The 15,697-nt window shown below is 39.7% G+C and overlaps 1 protein-coding gene across 7 annotated transcripts in view; it reads right to left on the reverse strand.

The window, feature by feature from the left end:
• Positions 1 to 1,256: 1,256 nt before the first annotated feature.
• The window catches only part of PLCXD3 (phosphatidylinositol specific phospholipase C X domain containing 3), a 98,318-nt gene continuing 83,877 nt past the window's right edge, over positions 1,257 to 15,697 (reverse strand). For all 7 annotated transcript variants that reach the window (XM_085212936.1, XM_085212937.1, XM_085212941.1 and 4 more), the window contains one exon: positions 1,257 to 7,817. In XM_085212936.1, the coding sequence (XP_085069062.1) occupies positions 7,661 to 7,817 (157 nt within the window). In that variant the 3' untranslated portion in view covers positions 1,257 to 7,660. The remainder of the gene's footprint in view (positions 7,818 to 15,697) is intronic.

A 15,697-nucleotide genomic window follows, 5' to 3' on the forward strand; every position in this document is an offset into this window, starting at 1 on the left:
CATGAAGCTCTGGGGTGTGGTTCACACCAGAGGGATGGGATGCCATCCAGAGGGACTTAGGCAGGCTTGAACCTCATAAGGTTCAAACAAATCCAAGTGCAAGGTCTTGCATCTGGGTCAAGGCAACATCCACTACCAATACAAGCTGGGGGATGAAAGGACTGAGAGCAGCCCTGCCAAAAAAGACGTGGTAGTACTAGTGAATGGGAAGCTGGACATGAGCCAGCAATGTGCCCTCACAGCCCAGAAAGCCAAGCATATCCTGGGCTGCATCAAAAGAAGCATGGCCAGCAGGATGAAGGAGGTGATCCTCTGTGCCCCTCTACTCTGTGCTGGTGAGGCCTCACCTGGAGTACTGTGTTCAGATGTGGAGGCCGCAATAGAGGAAAGACATGAACTTGTTAGAATGTATTCAGAGAAGGGCCACAAAAAGGATCCATTGAATAGAACACCTCTCCTACAAGGACTGGCTGAGACATTTGGAGAAGAGAAGGTTGCAGGGTGACCAGATAGCAGCCTTTCAGTATATAGAGGGGAGCTACAAGAAAGAAGGTGACAGACTCTGTAGCAGGGCCTGTGGTGACAGAACAAGGGGAAATTGTTTCAAGCTTAAAAAGCATAGAATTAGGTAAGATATAACAGAAAGGTCTTTCTTTTACGGTGCGAGTGGTGAAGCATCAGAACAGGTTGCCCAGAGATGTGGGTGGATGCCCTACCCCATCCCTGGAGACTTTCAAGGCCAGGCTGGTTCAAACTCCGTGCAACCTGATGTAGCTATGGATGCCTCTGCTCACTGCAGGGGAGTTGGACTAGATGACACTTAGAAATCCCTTCCAACACTAAAGGTTCTATGATTCTATATCATCAGATTGCTGCACAAACCATGACAGAGACAATCCAGTTTTGGGAGTCCCTTGTTTCCATCTCCCTCCTTAGTACAAGACACAGCTGCATGGGCTCATCTAGGCTATAGAGAGGGGCCCTAGGGCTTAGTGGCAGAGGCACACTGGACCTGGAAAGCCCTGCCAAATGGAAGAGGAACAACAGAGCCTGCTGTATCCCCATGATACAAATGCATCCAGTGTCCTGTGGTGTTCAGTGGTCGCACAGAAACCGCAGTGCCCTCAGAGGACAGTCTCTACATGCCTCTGACAGCTTGAGTTTAACAGCTGATTTGAGCCCACCTTAAAGACAGTGTTTAAGAGGCCTCTCATATATAACACCTGGAATGCAGTAATGAAGCAGTAAACCAAGAGCACACATACCAGAACTTTATTAGATGTTTCACTAGATACAAAGAAACAGTATTTATTTATTTATTTATACATTAATACACATTCTTCTCATAAAAATTCACATTTGCTATACAGAACTGTAGGCATTTTTTACACAACATTTATTAAAGTACCATTAAGTAGATCCTAAAAAGAGAAGGTGCAGCTCTGTGAACCTTTGTGGGCACAACACACATGGAGCTCCATGTCCTCAATGTTACACATTCGTTCTTCCCACAGAAATGGAGAAAGTCATTCAAATGCATTAATGCTCATTTGGAATAATAAGGCTTCTGTACAGAGACCTGAACGTCATCAGGAGGCAGTGTGGCAGTAACATCCTAATTATCACTTTGCATGATCCTAAAGCTACTCATGTCTGAGACAGGCAAAAAACATCTGTCCTGACAAGCCTTTCTATTTCTTTTAAAGTTATAATTTTAAGTTTGTATCATCATTTTCAATAGTAATACTTATATGTAGAGCCTAGGATTCTGCTTTAAGGATCCCAGCTTCACAGCAAAACTGATTTTCCAGTTCAAGCATTCAAACCACTCTAGGAATTTGCTGATCGAAGTGACTTTGGCAGAACCTAAAAACAAGGGAAGAGACTAGTCTTTGTTATTCCACTGCAGAAAAAAAAAGCCTAACTGCATCAAAAACTTAAGAGACCCTCATTGGCTTATCATCCAGTTTGTCTTTAATTTGAAGAGAGAAAGCGCATGATTGAGTTCTCACCAGGCAAGGTGAAGTCCTTCAAAGAGGACATGTGTATGTCATCTGGAGTGTGGAGATAACCATCGGATATCAGACAGTGCCATCTTTTAGCAGCCTACTTTGTAAGAACTTGTGAACTGTGATGGTCTAGTGAGGATGACAAACCTGTAATACTCACTTTGAGCATAACGCTATTCACCACAAGTAGTTAAGGGATGAGAATGTGAAAGCTGAGATGAGGAACACTGAACAGAGACAAAGGAGAAAACTGGAAAGATGCTGCACTGTAGCTGGACAAAGATAACAGAAGAGGGTCTCGAAGCAGAATTCTGCCTCCCTTCTGTCACTGGTTAAGTAAGCCTTGCTGAGGCTGACTTCATGCCAAGCAAGAATGCTCTGCCTACTGTTATTCAACCAGCTAGGCATGAGGCACACTCCTTGTTCTTCATGTCTTTCAGCATCACCCTTAGAATCAAGCAGAGGCATCTCTCACATAAAACCATGAAAGGAGAGCTAGATTTAGTTGTAGGAATGGTAGGGGGGAGAGGTCATACCTGTGGGCAATAAAGAGATTTACATTCCCCTTCCTAGAGCACTAGGCCCTGTCAGCCTTCAGGAATTTACTACAAACATCTTAATTTAAGCTGTCAAGGCTCCTGAAAGCAGAATGCTGTAGGTGGGTATACAAGGCCAGGCTGCTCAGCCTCAAATATTCATCCTTTTTACATAAGGATTTTTAGAGTCCTATCTGGATTGGAACAGAGTTCAAAGCTCTTACTGCAAACTTACAGCTAAATTCCAATATGAGACATGAACAGTACTGCACAGCACCCAGACACTTCCATAAAGGCAGGGTACCACAACCTTAATGTCATGTCTGCATCCCAGAAGAGGAAATTCAGACTTTTCAATTGCATGAACATGATTCCTGCTGGCATCAACAGGAGCAGTGTGTGTGCAGAAGTGATTTGCTCTGTAGCACACAGGAAACCACATTTCTGCCACCATGTACAATCAAGGTTGTGCAAACGTGCTATTCTCTGTTTATCGATATGTAAATGAGCTCCAGGTAACTTCAAGTTTAACTCCTTAATGCAGAGAAGTGAGGGAGTCAACCCTACAGTCAATCCCCAGTAATGCCTGAAATCAGAACTCATAATTATGGACTTTAAACAAGATTATGCAAATGCATTAAGGCAGGTTACATAACTGCCCTTTTCCTTTAGGATTAATTATTATTTCCTCATACACTGTAGACAATCCATACTTCCATACACACACATATCTACAAAACAGCAGCACAGTTAGAACTAAATACATCACTGAACTCCAACATACCTACAATCAATACATTGCACACACTATAGAGCATATTTTAACCTCACCATTGATAAACATGTACGATTCAGAAAAACAATGACTGTATGTAACACAGAAGCGACCACTGAGATATGGCAAATACATCATATACGCTATTAGCTTTTACTTCACTGAAAAAGAGTTTAGAAGTTTAGAATGATGTTAACTGAACTCTTGAAGTCACCAAATAGTCTGCTCAGTTGCTAACACCTAATGCTCCAAATACTATAGTCAGCATAAACAGCACTAGAGCTATATTTTCACAGCACTCCATTTCTTCAATCTAGCGGAGTTAACTGCTTTTTTTATGTCCTTTGCAACACAGCATATACTTACTAGTCAATGACTATCTGCTCCCTCTCATCCCAGGGTAAAACATTAGTAAATGCTTTGAAGTTTCTAGAAATGGCCTAGATTTGTATCAGTATGACAGAAGGACTTAGCCCAGCATACAGAATTGCACATTCCCTCACACAAATGTGCAAATATATACACACACATATGTATGTCTAAAAGAATGGCTTGAAATGGCAGAACCTGTACAACTAGTAGCATAACCAACAGCAAAAGAATAGTCCCCTGACTTTAAAACTAGGCTCCTTTGGTCTGGTTCTGAGTCTTTGCCCAAGGCTGGACTCGTACTCCTGGAACCAGCTGCTGTATTGTTTACCATCAACTCAAGTTGTATCAACATCAAACGAAGAGACCCTCAGCTACATGAACTGAAAGATGGAGCCACTTAGCTTTACACTGGCTAAGAAACTGCTCCATTGCCTTTCAACTTGAGTTGTATGAGGCAGTTGTAACTTTCCATGACTGAAAGAAAATGTAAGAAATCACACAAAAAGGTCAGAAAGCAATGCTGCTTCACATGCACCCAGTGAACATAGCACGGGGGAAAATGAACACAGGAGGAGAAAATGCTTCGACAGCAAGTGACATCACATTTTAAATAAAAGGATGCTCATGGAGATCAACAGTGTAGACAGGTATTTTTCCTCTGATAGTCCAATTACAACCATCTAACTTTCCACGCAGGATCCCTCATAACACACGGGTACAAACTTCTCAAATGAATGAGGTCAGACAACTAGTCTGACCCAGTCCTGCAGTTCTTCTGCAAGCACATTTCTGGATGAAATCAGAAAGTTTTAGCTGCATATGGATGGCAACACGGGCCTCTAGAGTGGTCCAGTTGTGCTGCATAGTCTTTTCTGGCTTGTTCTTTTCTGGCGAGATCTCCCAGATGATATCCAGCTGGGAGTGTATCCCCATCAAGACAGTTTGATTACAGTTTTGGTGCCTTACAGATGAAATCGCCAGGAAAGAGTGAATAGCATGCTTCCCCCCACCTCCACTTTTTTATTTTAGTAATTAAGGCAAGTTTGTTTACCTGTCCCCATCATAAGGTACTGTGCTTCTCCAACAGAAAGGAGATTGACAGCAAAATGAAAACAAATTTTCTGACCAAAATTTAACATTTTCCCCAGTTAATGGAGAAACTATGTGATTTGTCTATTATCCTTCTTGTCAGAGGATTGTTGTTTTTTTTTTTTTTTTGCTTTTGTTTTTATTTTCCAGCACCCAAATGACAATTATGCTAAGCAAACATTTCATAACAATGTCAATAAGCTGAAGATATATAGCTTTATATTTATTCATATACATAGGCACACACACACACAAACACACGTTTTCTTCAACAAGCAGAACATTTGCTTTGTGTACACCTTTGTGTAAGCGAAAGACCTGGTGTGTCTGGTGTATATTTGAGCCAAGGGTCCCAGGAGGAATTCACTGTTGGTGCTCTTAGATCCAACAGAATGTCAGCCAGAATCCAAAAGAACAAACCAGGTTTTTGCTCCATCTAAAGATCCTGATTGTTTTACAGTATTAGAAGGATAGCCTAGCATATACTAAGTAGCTAAAGAATGACAGGAAGAATCTGGAAGCAAGTAAATCCAGCTACACAAAAGGATAAAAGGAGCACTTCACACCACGTGTTGAATAAACAAGCAAACATTTTCATGTTTCTCTATGACACACTCCACATGGAAGAAAAGGAAACGCTTTACGAACTAAGTAAAGTAAGTTTTCAGTTTGCACAGGCTTCCTGAACACAGTTGCTCTGGTTTTACTTTATGTGTCCATTACATTAATTTTGCTTGATGAAGCTGTGGAAACTGACAACAATGTGCACCAACCCTCCTGACATCTTGTGTAGTCCTGGATGAAACACCAAGCTCTACCCCTTGTTCAATGCAAAGATGGGCTGTGGCTCTTGGTAAATATTTTAGATCAATTTGAGTCAAATGTTAATGCTGTACAAAACCTAACTGGCTTAGATCACAGATTTCACTAAGGATGATTTTTACCCTCTTAGACACAAAATTGCTCGTCCAGGAGGCATTATAACTTTCTACCACTTACAGTTTTCTTCTCCAGAATAGCACTATGGAAGTGTGCATGGATGTCCTTGTATTGTATACATACATTTAAAATGTGTCTTCATAGTATGGATACACCTAAATGTTTCTCTGCTGTACACACACACACACACACGCACACACACACACATTTTTCAAGGCACCCTCTCTCAATACAAAATAGCAGCAAGTGTTCATTTTAACCCACTTCTTCATAAAACGATTAAAAAAACCCTACAACAACAACAAAACACAACAAAACCAACCAACAAATCCCCCATAACTCACCTGTTTCAATGAGACCATTTTTTTTGTGATAGAATCTGATGATAGATGGTAGTCATTACCATCTGACAGAAAATAGCAAAGTACCATATGATGCTTTTCTCCCTTCTCACTGAGTGGAAAGTTCCAGCAATATCAATGGAATTTGACCCTAGTCTTATCGTATAAAGCACTGTAATATTTCAAAGAGCATTTTCCTTGTATGACCATATAGCATCTATTGGTTTGTACAAATGAAACATTTTGCTTTCCAAAGCTGAGTGTATATGCATTGATGTAATAAGGACATCTGACTGATGGCACTATATCCAGTTAGGTGTTATACAGTGGCAATGCTCTTATTTTATAACTTTCTAACTTTTCCATATATTTATATTTTATATGCTTTGTTAAAAGCGCAGTGATCAGAGATACCACTGCTAGGACAGTGCCATTCAACAGACTTCTAAGCTTGTGTTATGCTGCATTATTTCCCACGTACACTGTAAGGACTATAGCATATTGTCTTTAGCTAGATACTGAACTGCTACACTCTTTAGTACAGCAGTTCTTCACTGTGAAACTGGCACTGATTTTTTTTTTTTTTTAATCAGTAGAGAAGTGTTGTATTTACAGATACTCCAAAAAGAAGCTCACACTCCATCTATTTTTTCTAAACTATATTTTTAATCCTGCAGAAAGCATATTTCTACTATAGGACAAAATCCTGCTCATTGATTCCATGCTCAGTCCATGCTAAACACGGTAAATTTCTCTATTAAATTCAATGGATGTTGGATCAGACTCTCAAATGAGAATGATCCTGGGAAGGAGCAAGTGCTCCAAGCTGGCCTAACTAAAGCCAAGAAAAATGGCTATACCTGCTAAAGCCATGGAAAATGTACATTGGCAGCACCTAGTACAGACTTAGCCCATCAACACGTAACTGCTGACTTACTTAACCTAGGGCAATGAAAAAACTCCATTCTGAGAAATAAAAACAAGCAGGATTTAGTCAATGCTCTGTGCAAGCTGAGTAATGCATCATGTTTACTGTCCAGTGATTATACACGAGTTGGAGCCATGACTTGTATTTACTTCACAAAGGCATTTAAACCTGTAGCTATCAATAAATACAGTGCATGAAATCACCTAACAGATGAAGTGTAGTGGTTTAAAATTTTAGGGCTATATATACTGTCCTCAGATGCCTGGTGTAATGTTCACACCTTGGGAATTCTGCTATGGGCAGTCAGAGGACAACACACATCCCACTATGCTGAAAGCAGCGAATTTCTTGGCACTGCTCATAACCACAGAACACAAGAATTGCATTTGGTATCTCATGGAAAACATGTAAATGGTCTTCTTATATCAAACACTGTAAACATGGTTAGTTTTGCTCTTCATGTGAAACACAAATGTAAAAAATGACCATAACTGATTAAAATATTTCCCCTAAGCTCAGCCACTAAAGCCCTAAACACTTCAATGTGTTTTAGAAAGATCAGTGTTTTACACAACATTTCTTTTAAAATGAAACCTTTTTTTTTTTTTTTTTTTTTTTTTTTTTTTTTTTTTAATTGTAAGTAGCGCAACAACAAACATACTGCAGTACTATCAAGTAGTGTCATCTTCACCTTCATCCAGGGTATCGTTGAGCTTTATAACAGTGCTGATAAAGTCACCGAGTTCTACAAAATCTGCAGTGATAATATTCACACCACTTTCTCCTGGCTTCTGAGTTCGGACCCACTGCATCATTGCAGGAAGAGCCCTAAGGAGAAAACAGGAGCAATAATTACTCATTAAGCAGCGAGACAAACGCACTGAGGCAGAATTTTCCAATATCGACTCCCATTGATCTGACGTGGTTTCTGAGGGATACATCTGGATTACTGCTCAGGCTTTTGGAAAATTCTACTCTTTACAATTTTTATCCTCTGGACATAGCATATTTGATTGTATTCAGCTTCTCAGAAGAAAAGAATAAAAGGAGGGTCATATAGGCTTATACTGATTACTTACCTTATATAGGATCATGGCAATCAACCAGACACCTTTTGATATCATCTGGACCTATGATTCCATGAGAATTGCTTATGAAAACAAAGTAAGAGAGAACTCAATGCCATCTACAAAGCATGTTTGATGTGTTCAAGGAAATACCAAAAATAGTATTTTCGGAGACTACCATGATTTCTACGCTACAAACACACTATTAATACAAACTGTACTCAATACCCTTTCTTTCCTAGTACTAATATCCCTGCCATGAACTATAGTTCATCATAAACAAATGATTAGCAACTGAACTAAAAAGCACTACAGTCCCTTTTCTAAAATAGCATATTTTTATTATGTCAGACCCCTAGTGCTGAGATATATGTAAAAAGTATCTGTCTAACTGAAGTATAAAGTAATTCTTCTGATTCCACAAAATATAAACCACTGATCACTGGAAATACTATGGGAAATGAAAGGGCTCCACAGTTCTGCAGCAGTAGTCAAGAAAAAATATCCAGACTTCAGAAATTAATAAGGTCAAACAAAGTAAGGTACAGATTTTTGAAAGAAAAGGAAATTGACAATTGGAAGTAATTCCCAAAGATTGTGGTAAGCTCTGCAGCACTTGGAGTCTTCAGACCAAGCCTGGATGCTATCCTAAAAATACACTCTCTGTCAAGCTCCAGCTGTGGAGTTAAACATCAGAATCTACGGACTGGATAAACGTGCAGTCAGCTGAGATGATCATTTTCTCCCTTTGCTCCAAAATCTAGAGATCAGTACTTTTCCCTCAGCCAACATGCTACACAGATCTTTTCACTGAGGGAAGGTCCGTATAAAATGCTGGTCCAGCAGCAGTTTAAATCTCAAAAGCTTTAGGAAAACAGATCTGCAGAAAAAAGAACTATAAGAACTATTAGTGGGCACAGAATGTAGTGTTAGGGGCCAGAATCAGTCTTTAAAACAAAACAAAACAAAAAATAATTAATAAAAAATACACACTCCTACACAAGGTTAAAGTTAGAACCCTCTATGATTTTACAGGAGAACACAGAAAACAAATTCTTTGCAAAGCACATTTATCTATATGCTTAAATACATTTTAAGACAACATGTTTAGGACCAGAAGAAGGTAACTAATTCATCAGGACTGAAGCACGGGCATGCATATGCACCAGCTTGTAAAGCTGAGCTTAAGCACTATGCTGTGAAAAAAACCAACAAGTATATTTAGATTGATGCAGTCATGGAAAGCTGGAATTGCTGAACACTGGAGGAAGACATGTGGATCCACTACTAACATGGCAGATGTCTTCAACATCCTGTTCAAGCTCTATGAATTCTGGGTTTAGAGATGAACTGATTGAGTGTTGGCAGGCACAGATTTATTCCTTATGCATAAATTGATTTTTTCATTATTTTACTCCCCTATAACACATAATTACCTCTTCAAGTATCCTTTATTTGTTCTGAATCTGTTCTGACGTAATTTATCTTTTGACCATAGGCTTCCTGCCTACATACTCAGCTGTATACTCTAAAATACCTTTTAATTTTTCCTAATCTTTTGTTATTAATCCAGTCCTTAGTGGATGGTCCCAAATCCACCCTTTGATTTGGGCTCTACTTTAAATTCAGTTTGCCCTGCCACTTCATTTCCAAAGAGGTTTAGTAGTAGAAATGAGTTGTTTACACTTCACTGATATTTCAAACAGAGCTCAGTTGCATGACCCTTGTCTGAACGCAAATTTGCAGATAAAGTCACAGAAATCTTTTGTTTAAGAGACAACAAGCATTCAAAAATAAGTCAAAATTGAATCAGATTATCCAGCAAAAAGCTTGTTTGCATAGCAAAAACAAAGAATGCATCTCTGTGAAAATACGTACTTGAAAAAAAAAAAGATTTCACTGACCTTATCACATGTAACTCTGCTTGCAGTAGAAATTTGCAGAAAAACCCATACCTTTCCCGATATTCCTCCCACAGTGCTATCTTTAAAGAGGATCTACATCAATGACTGCATGAAACCACGCTTTGCTCAGCTGTACACAAATATCTCACGCGCACACAGTAATTGCTGGAACAAGCCCACTTTAACATTCCTCAGGGTGTCTTCGTGATAGCAGCACAAACCTTGTTCACCCTTCCTTGTAATTTCCAGTCTCTGCATGCCTCAAACTAATAATTATTCTCATTAAGAGTTTTACTAAGAGGAACACAAACCATGCTGCGTGGCAGCCACCTACATGACTGTGCTCATAGAAACCCAGTACATACCACAGTCTTAGTGGATTTTGTTGCAGTTTTGATAAAAGTGATAGAGCGTGAGGATGTGCCAGCTTCTCAGCTTGCAACTTGATCCTGGCAGCACCACTCTGGTGACCAGGGCTCTCTCATGGAGGCTGCTGCTATCCACGTTTAATGGTCTCGCTGGGGATCTGGTGCCAATGGTTCTGATCCCAGTCTTGCAAGCACTGGCAGCAGTCCAAACACATCAGAATGTGCCACACCTGTAGATACTAATGGTTAGCTATCTTTGCTGCTAGGCAAAAGCAATTCTACTAATTGAAGCCATGCAGTCATACTGTAACTACACCCACTTCTACACTGTTAGTGCAACTCACCATCAATAATCAAACAGAATCACAATGGTGGCAGTGCCACTAATGCCAATGTTGAAACTGCAGCATTCATTCTCCACCTCTCTTTACAGCATCAGGAAGCCTTCAGTCTCCTCACCCTCCCATGCCTCAACTGCTTTTGCAGAAAGGACACGCAGTGAGAGCTTAAGGAGTGAATCAAAAATCTAGCTCTTCTGCAAAGAGTGCTGTGAAACTTCTACCTTATGAATAAACTGAGATGAAAAGTCTCATATTAACATGCTACAAACTATGAGCCAGGCAGCCAGCAGAATGCAGTCAGCCCTTCAGAATAGATGTAAGCTTGTATTTCACAGCTATAAAACCCAGCCCTCAAAGCCAGAATGAAAGCTTTCAGCAGGAAAGGTTTCTAACCCCCAGTGCTGCGAAATACATTGCAAGACTCTGAACCTAGGACACAGAAGAGTGCTGCTTGCCATAGCCCAGAACTGTGCAGGAGAGAGGTCAGCTGGTCAGTGAATCTAAGCAAGAATAAAGTGAGGAGTCTTCACCTCTCATCCCACAAGCTTGCACTCCAGCCCACTGTCTCTGGCTCTATAACTTTGTGGCACTTCACTGTCCCTGCAGGTAAGCTGGGAGATGTGCACGGAAGGTGCAGCTGGGACACAGCCTGCACTAGGCCCCGCTGCATCCTGCTGAGACATCTGTATCCTTCAAAGGCCAAAGCTTGTCTCTCTAGATGGCACCCCATTAGGTCGGTCAGGCACATTGTCAGTTGGGCACAGATTCCCCATCAGGATGACTTACATCACCGTTTCCAGCTGAGGAGCCATGTACTTTCTCATATAGTGTTGGAAGAGTGATTTTTATTTTCAACTCTGTAAAACATAGGCTCAGCTTTGACAGTCGCATTATCACCTCTATTTTTCCCATTATGCTTCTTTGCTCATACAAAAATAAATATGTGCAGGTGTCTTTTTATGTTTTTTGTTTGTTTGAAGTTTTTCACTTCTTCAAGAACTATTTATTGACATGTTTGAAAACTGAACTGAGAAACCCTGCCCTAAACTTAAAGACATGCATGGCCCTTTCAAAGCTATTGATGACTTTTCTGTTTTTCCCCATCTGTGAAAGATCTCAAGTGGACTCCAACAGAACTAAACTTTGTTTAAAAAATAGTAACACATTCAAGAAGCATCAGTTCAAGCAGCAAAACTGAGAGATCCATTATAGCTTTCAAAAAGAAAACATGACGTAACTAATTGCATTAAAATTTGCTTTAAAAAAAAATTGTTCTTAGGCTATTTTAGTTGAGCAAGAACGTAGGATTTTTTTTACGTGTCTGAGTCATCACAGCCTGACAACATGACAGAACATTAATGGCAGCAGAACTCCATGACAGGACCTCATGTGGGGAAAAAGCCATTTCTCTGGGCAGAACTTTCAAGAGAGGAGGAGGAGAAGGAAGTCTATGAGCACAAAGCAAAAGGGCTCTTCACTGTTTAGTCAGAGTCTGAGCCCTAAACTGCAGACAACACATTTGCTTTTGGAATATAAGAAATTACTAACCCATGCAGGCATACTGGTCTCATTTCCAGATTGCAAAGTCTAGCATTAAATGGCCATTACTGGCAACACCAGAGAGAACTGAAATTGTACTGCCTACTCAGGACAAAAGTGCCATGTGGCATTTCTTCCCTCTCCAGCAAAGTACACAGACTTTGGCAAGTAAGTGTTACTGTTAAAAAAAAACAAAAACAAAAACAAAACAAAACAAAACAAAACAAAACAAAAAAAACCTCCTTTGCAGGTGGATGTACATATATGAGCCAGAATTTGAATCCTTACACTCTTTCCTCCCTCCTCCATTCAATTTTAATCATATTTGCAACAACACTGATTAATTCTGGAGCCATAAGTCAGCACATGCTGACTTTGGCTTTTCAAGGATGCTGAGAATTCATTGCTCCAGTGGGAACTGTGGATGTCTCATGCATCACTGAATCATAAAAATCATGACTTCCAAAACCTTGAAAAGTTGCTCAAGTACATCCAGTCCATCTTGAGGCAGGATCAGCCACACAAAGATCAAATATACAAAACAATCCTGGTAAACATTCAGCTTACTCTGTTCTTACAAGCCTCCAGTGATGAAGATTGCAAAACCTTCCTCTGTATCCATAGTATTCCTACATAAATACCCTTACACATTCTTGTTAATGTCAAAAATAGATGTCACCAAAAACATTGGCATTAAGGTGCATTATTCAAGTGTTCATCAAGTGTTGTATCATTCAAGTGTTTCAATAAAGATCAACTGTTTATCAGCAAAAAAGCTTTCATGCAAAACATGAAACATTTCCACAGTACTTCACTCTTCAGTGATTTTCTTTTGAGACAAAACTATTTTAAAAGGTTTATTTTTCTTTTACATACCAGCCATTTGTTTCTGCCTCCAGATTACAATTTACCATTCTCTCAGTTGTGCTAATGTATCTGTTGTGACAAAATGAAAGGCAGCAAGTGGAAGCATTCTGGATTAAAAGAAATAAATCAACCATTTTTAGTCCTCCTTATCCCAGATGGCCCCAGTAGATTAAGGAGAATTGGTTTGTAACAGGATCTTATAAACTTCTGAATTGGAACAACAAAGGAACAAATGAACTAAAGTACAAGCTTGGACTGGCTGGGAAAGAACTCCTTCAATTTGATCCTCAGTTCTCAGATCCTCTCAAGCCAGCAGTCATTTGCTCATAAAACTGGCATTACTGATTACAATCAGAAAATCTGGGCAATGTTGGGTGAAAAAAAGCAAATTTTAGTATTCATAGTCTCAAAGGAACACAGGTGGGAATTCATTTGCCAGGATCCTGAATGGACATATTACACAGCCCACGAGCTGTCATGTTGCAGGTACAACGTATGCTAACACCCAGCAGTTCTATATTTATTCTTCTGAAATGCTTTTCTATTACTCAGTCATCTCCAATTGCTTTATATAGTTTGGAAATGCATCTAATCAGATGACACAGACTACCATACTATGACCAGATGAATATTTTATTGTAAATGATCATAGCACAAGTACTCCGCAAGTCATATGGGATCAGATGTCTTCACTCCTCTATTGAGCTGTTGTTGGGTTTCTAGGTTTCATTTTAAAGAGGAGGCAGAAAGAAGCTCAGAAGTAGCCTTTCCTAACCTCCCTTCAAAGGACATGTCAGCTGTATTTATCGAATATATACTTCTATGCTCATACAAAAATTCAATGGGATATTTAATGGCAGCAAGTGCTGTGGTTCTGAAGGTGATTAATATTCAACATCCTATTTTTTTCCTTGTTATGTTTTTAGCCATTGCTCTCAGAACATTAACACAGCACAAGGAATACATCAGCTGGTAAAGGCTTCAGTGGCTTCTGTATTATCAGAGATCTCACAAAGCAACACTAGGATTTTGGCTATTTTCTTGGTCAGTGTGTAGGGGAATGGAAGTGGGAAAAGAACAGAACTGAAAGTCTGAACTGAAGGTCCCAAAATGATCATGTCATAGATCATAGAATCTTTTGAGTTAGAATGGACCCTTAAAGGTCATCTAGTCCAACTTCTCTACAATAAACAGGGACATTCGCACGCAGATATGGTTGCTCAGAGCCTGGTCCAGCCTGATACTGAATGGCCCCAAGGATGGGACTTTCAGTTCCATTGCCTCACCACCACTATTGTTAAAATGTTCTTCCTTACATTAAATCTAAATCTCCCCTCTTTTAGGTTGAAACTTTATCCCCTTGTCCTATCACAACAGTCACAGTGAAAGACACTGTCCTCTTCCTTCTTATAGCTTCTCCTTAGATACTGAAAGGCCTCCTCTATCAGATCTCCCAGAGCCTTCAGGCTGAATAGCCTCAGCTCTCTCAGCCTGTCCTCGTAGGAGAGGTGTTCCATTCCTTGGATCATTTTTACAGCTCTCCTCTGGATGCACTTCAGGAAGTCCATGTCTCTCCTGTACTGAGGACTGTGCATCTAGACACAGTACTCCAGGTGAGGTCTCAATAGTGCAGAGTAGGGGGACAGGACCATGTCATGACTAGAAAAGGTCTTGTAACAGATGTAATAGAGGGGAAAATAGAGGGGAATAGAACTGCCATTGCCTCCTAATCAGTCTGAGTGCTGTTCAGATGTCAATCAGTTCAACCTTTTGTGGGCCAAAGAGGGATGAGGCTGAATGCTAATTTATACAAATACAGGCAGGTTGCTAGACTTTACCTGCTTGTGGCAATTGATTTTGGAGCCCTTTCCAAACAGAAATCTGGTTGTTCAGCAAACTCTGAGAAATCCACAGCAATGATAGGGAGAAGGAGCTATAGAAATAAGAACTGGACCTTATTCCATTGCCTGTTGAACACAAAGCCTCTGCTTTTTGTAAGAAAATGTCTGTCACCAATAAAAGAAATAGATAAAGCTTTTTTTTTTCCTTCTCATCTGCTTTAAAAGTTACTTTTAAAAATTCTTAAAAAAAAAAAAAAAGAGTTGTAGCTTATTTACTCATTATGTTTGGTTCATTGTATTAAAACTACTCAAGTCAGGTGTTAAGAACTGACCAATGATTGGGAACTGCTTTGTCACTTTCATGTTATAATCCATCAAAGATTCTTTCTGCTTTGTATCTCCAAAATTTTTCTTGACATTTAGTGACAGTTCCTGTGCTCTTTATCATATCATGACCTGTGTTCTCAAGCATTTCCAGAGAGAAGCTATTATTGTGGGGTTTTTTCCTCCTTACAAGTCACATAATTCCCATTGCATGGCGTTACGCATTTTTCTATTGTCATACTGAATTATCTGTTTCACATTCAGCAAACATTTCTATTTTACTGATCTGCAGAATCCCCCCACGGAACTGATGGAATCAAATAGAAACTGTGTCAGCTGATTTTGATTCCTACAAACACATAACCCTAATGACACTGCATCGTGAATGCCCCTCTCAAACTTTCCAAGTTGCAAAAAATATGGCTCTGATAGACCTCATTTGTATAAGTGTAAACAA

This window comes from Meleagris gallopavo, chromosome Z (genome assembly GCF_905368555.1).
Source record: "Meleagris gallopavo chromosome Z, MGAL_WU_HG_1.1, whole genome shotgun sequence".
NCBI classification, from domain to species: Eukaryota; Metazoa; Chordata; class Aves; order Galliformes; family Phasianidae; genus Meleagris; species Meleagris gallopavo.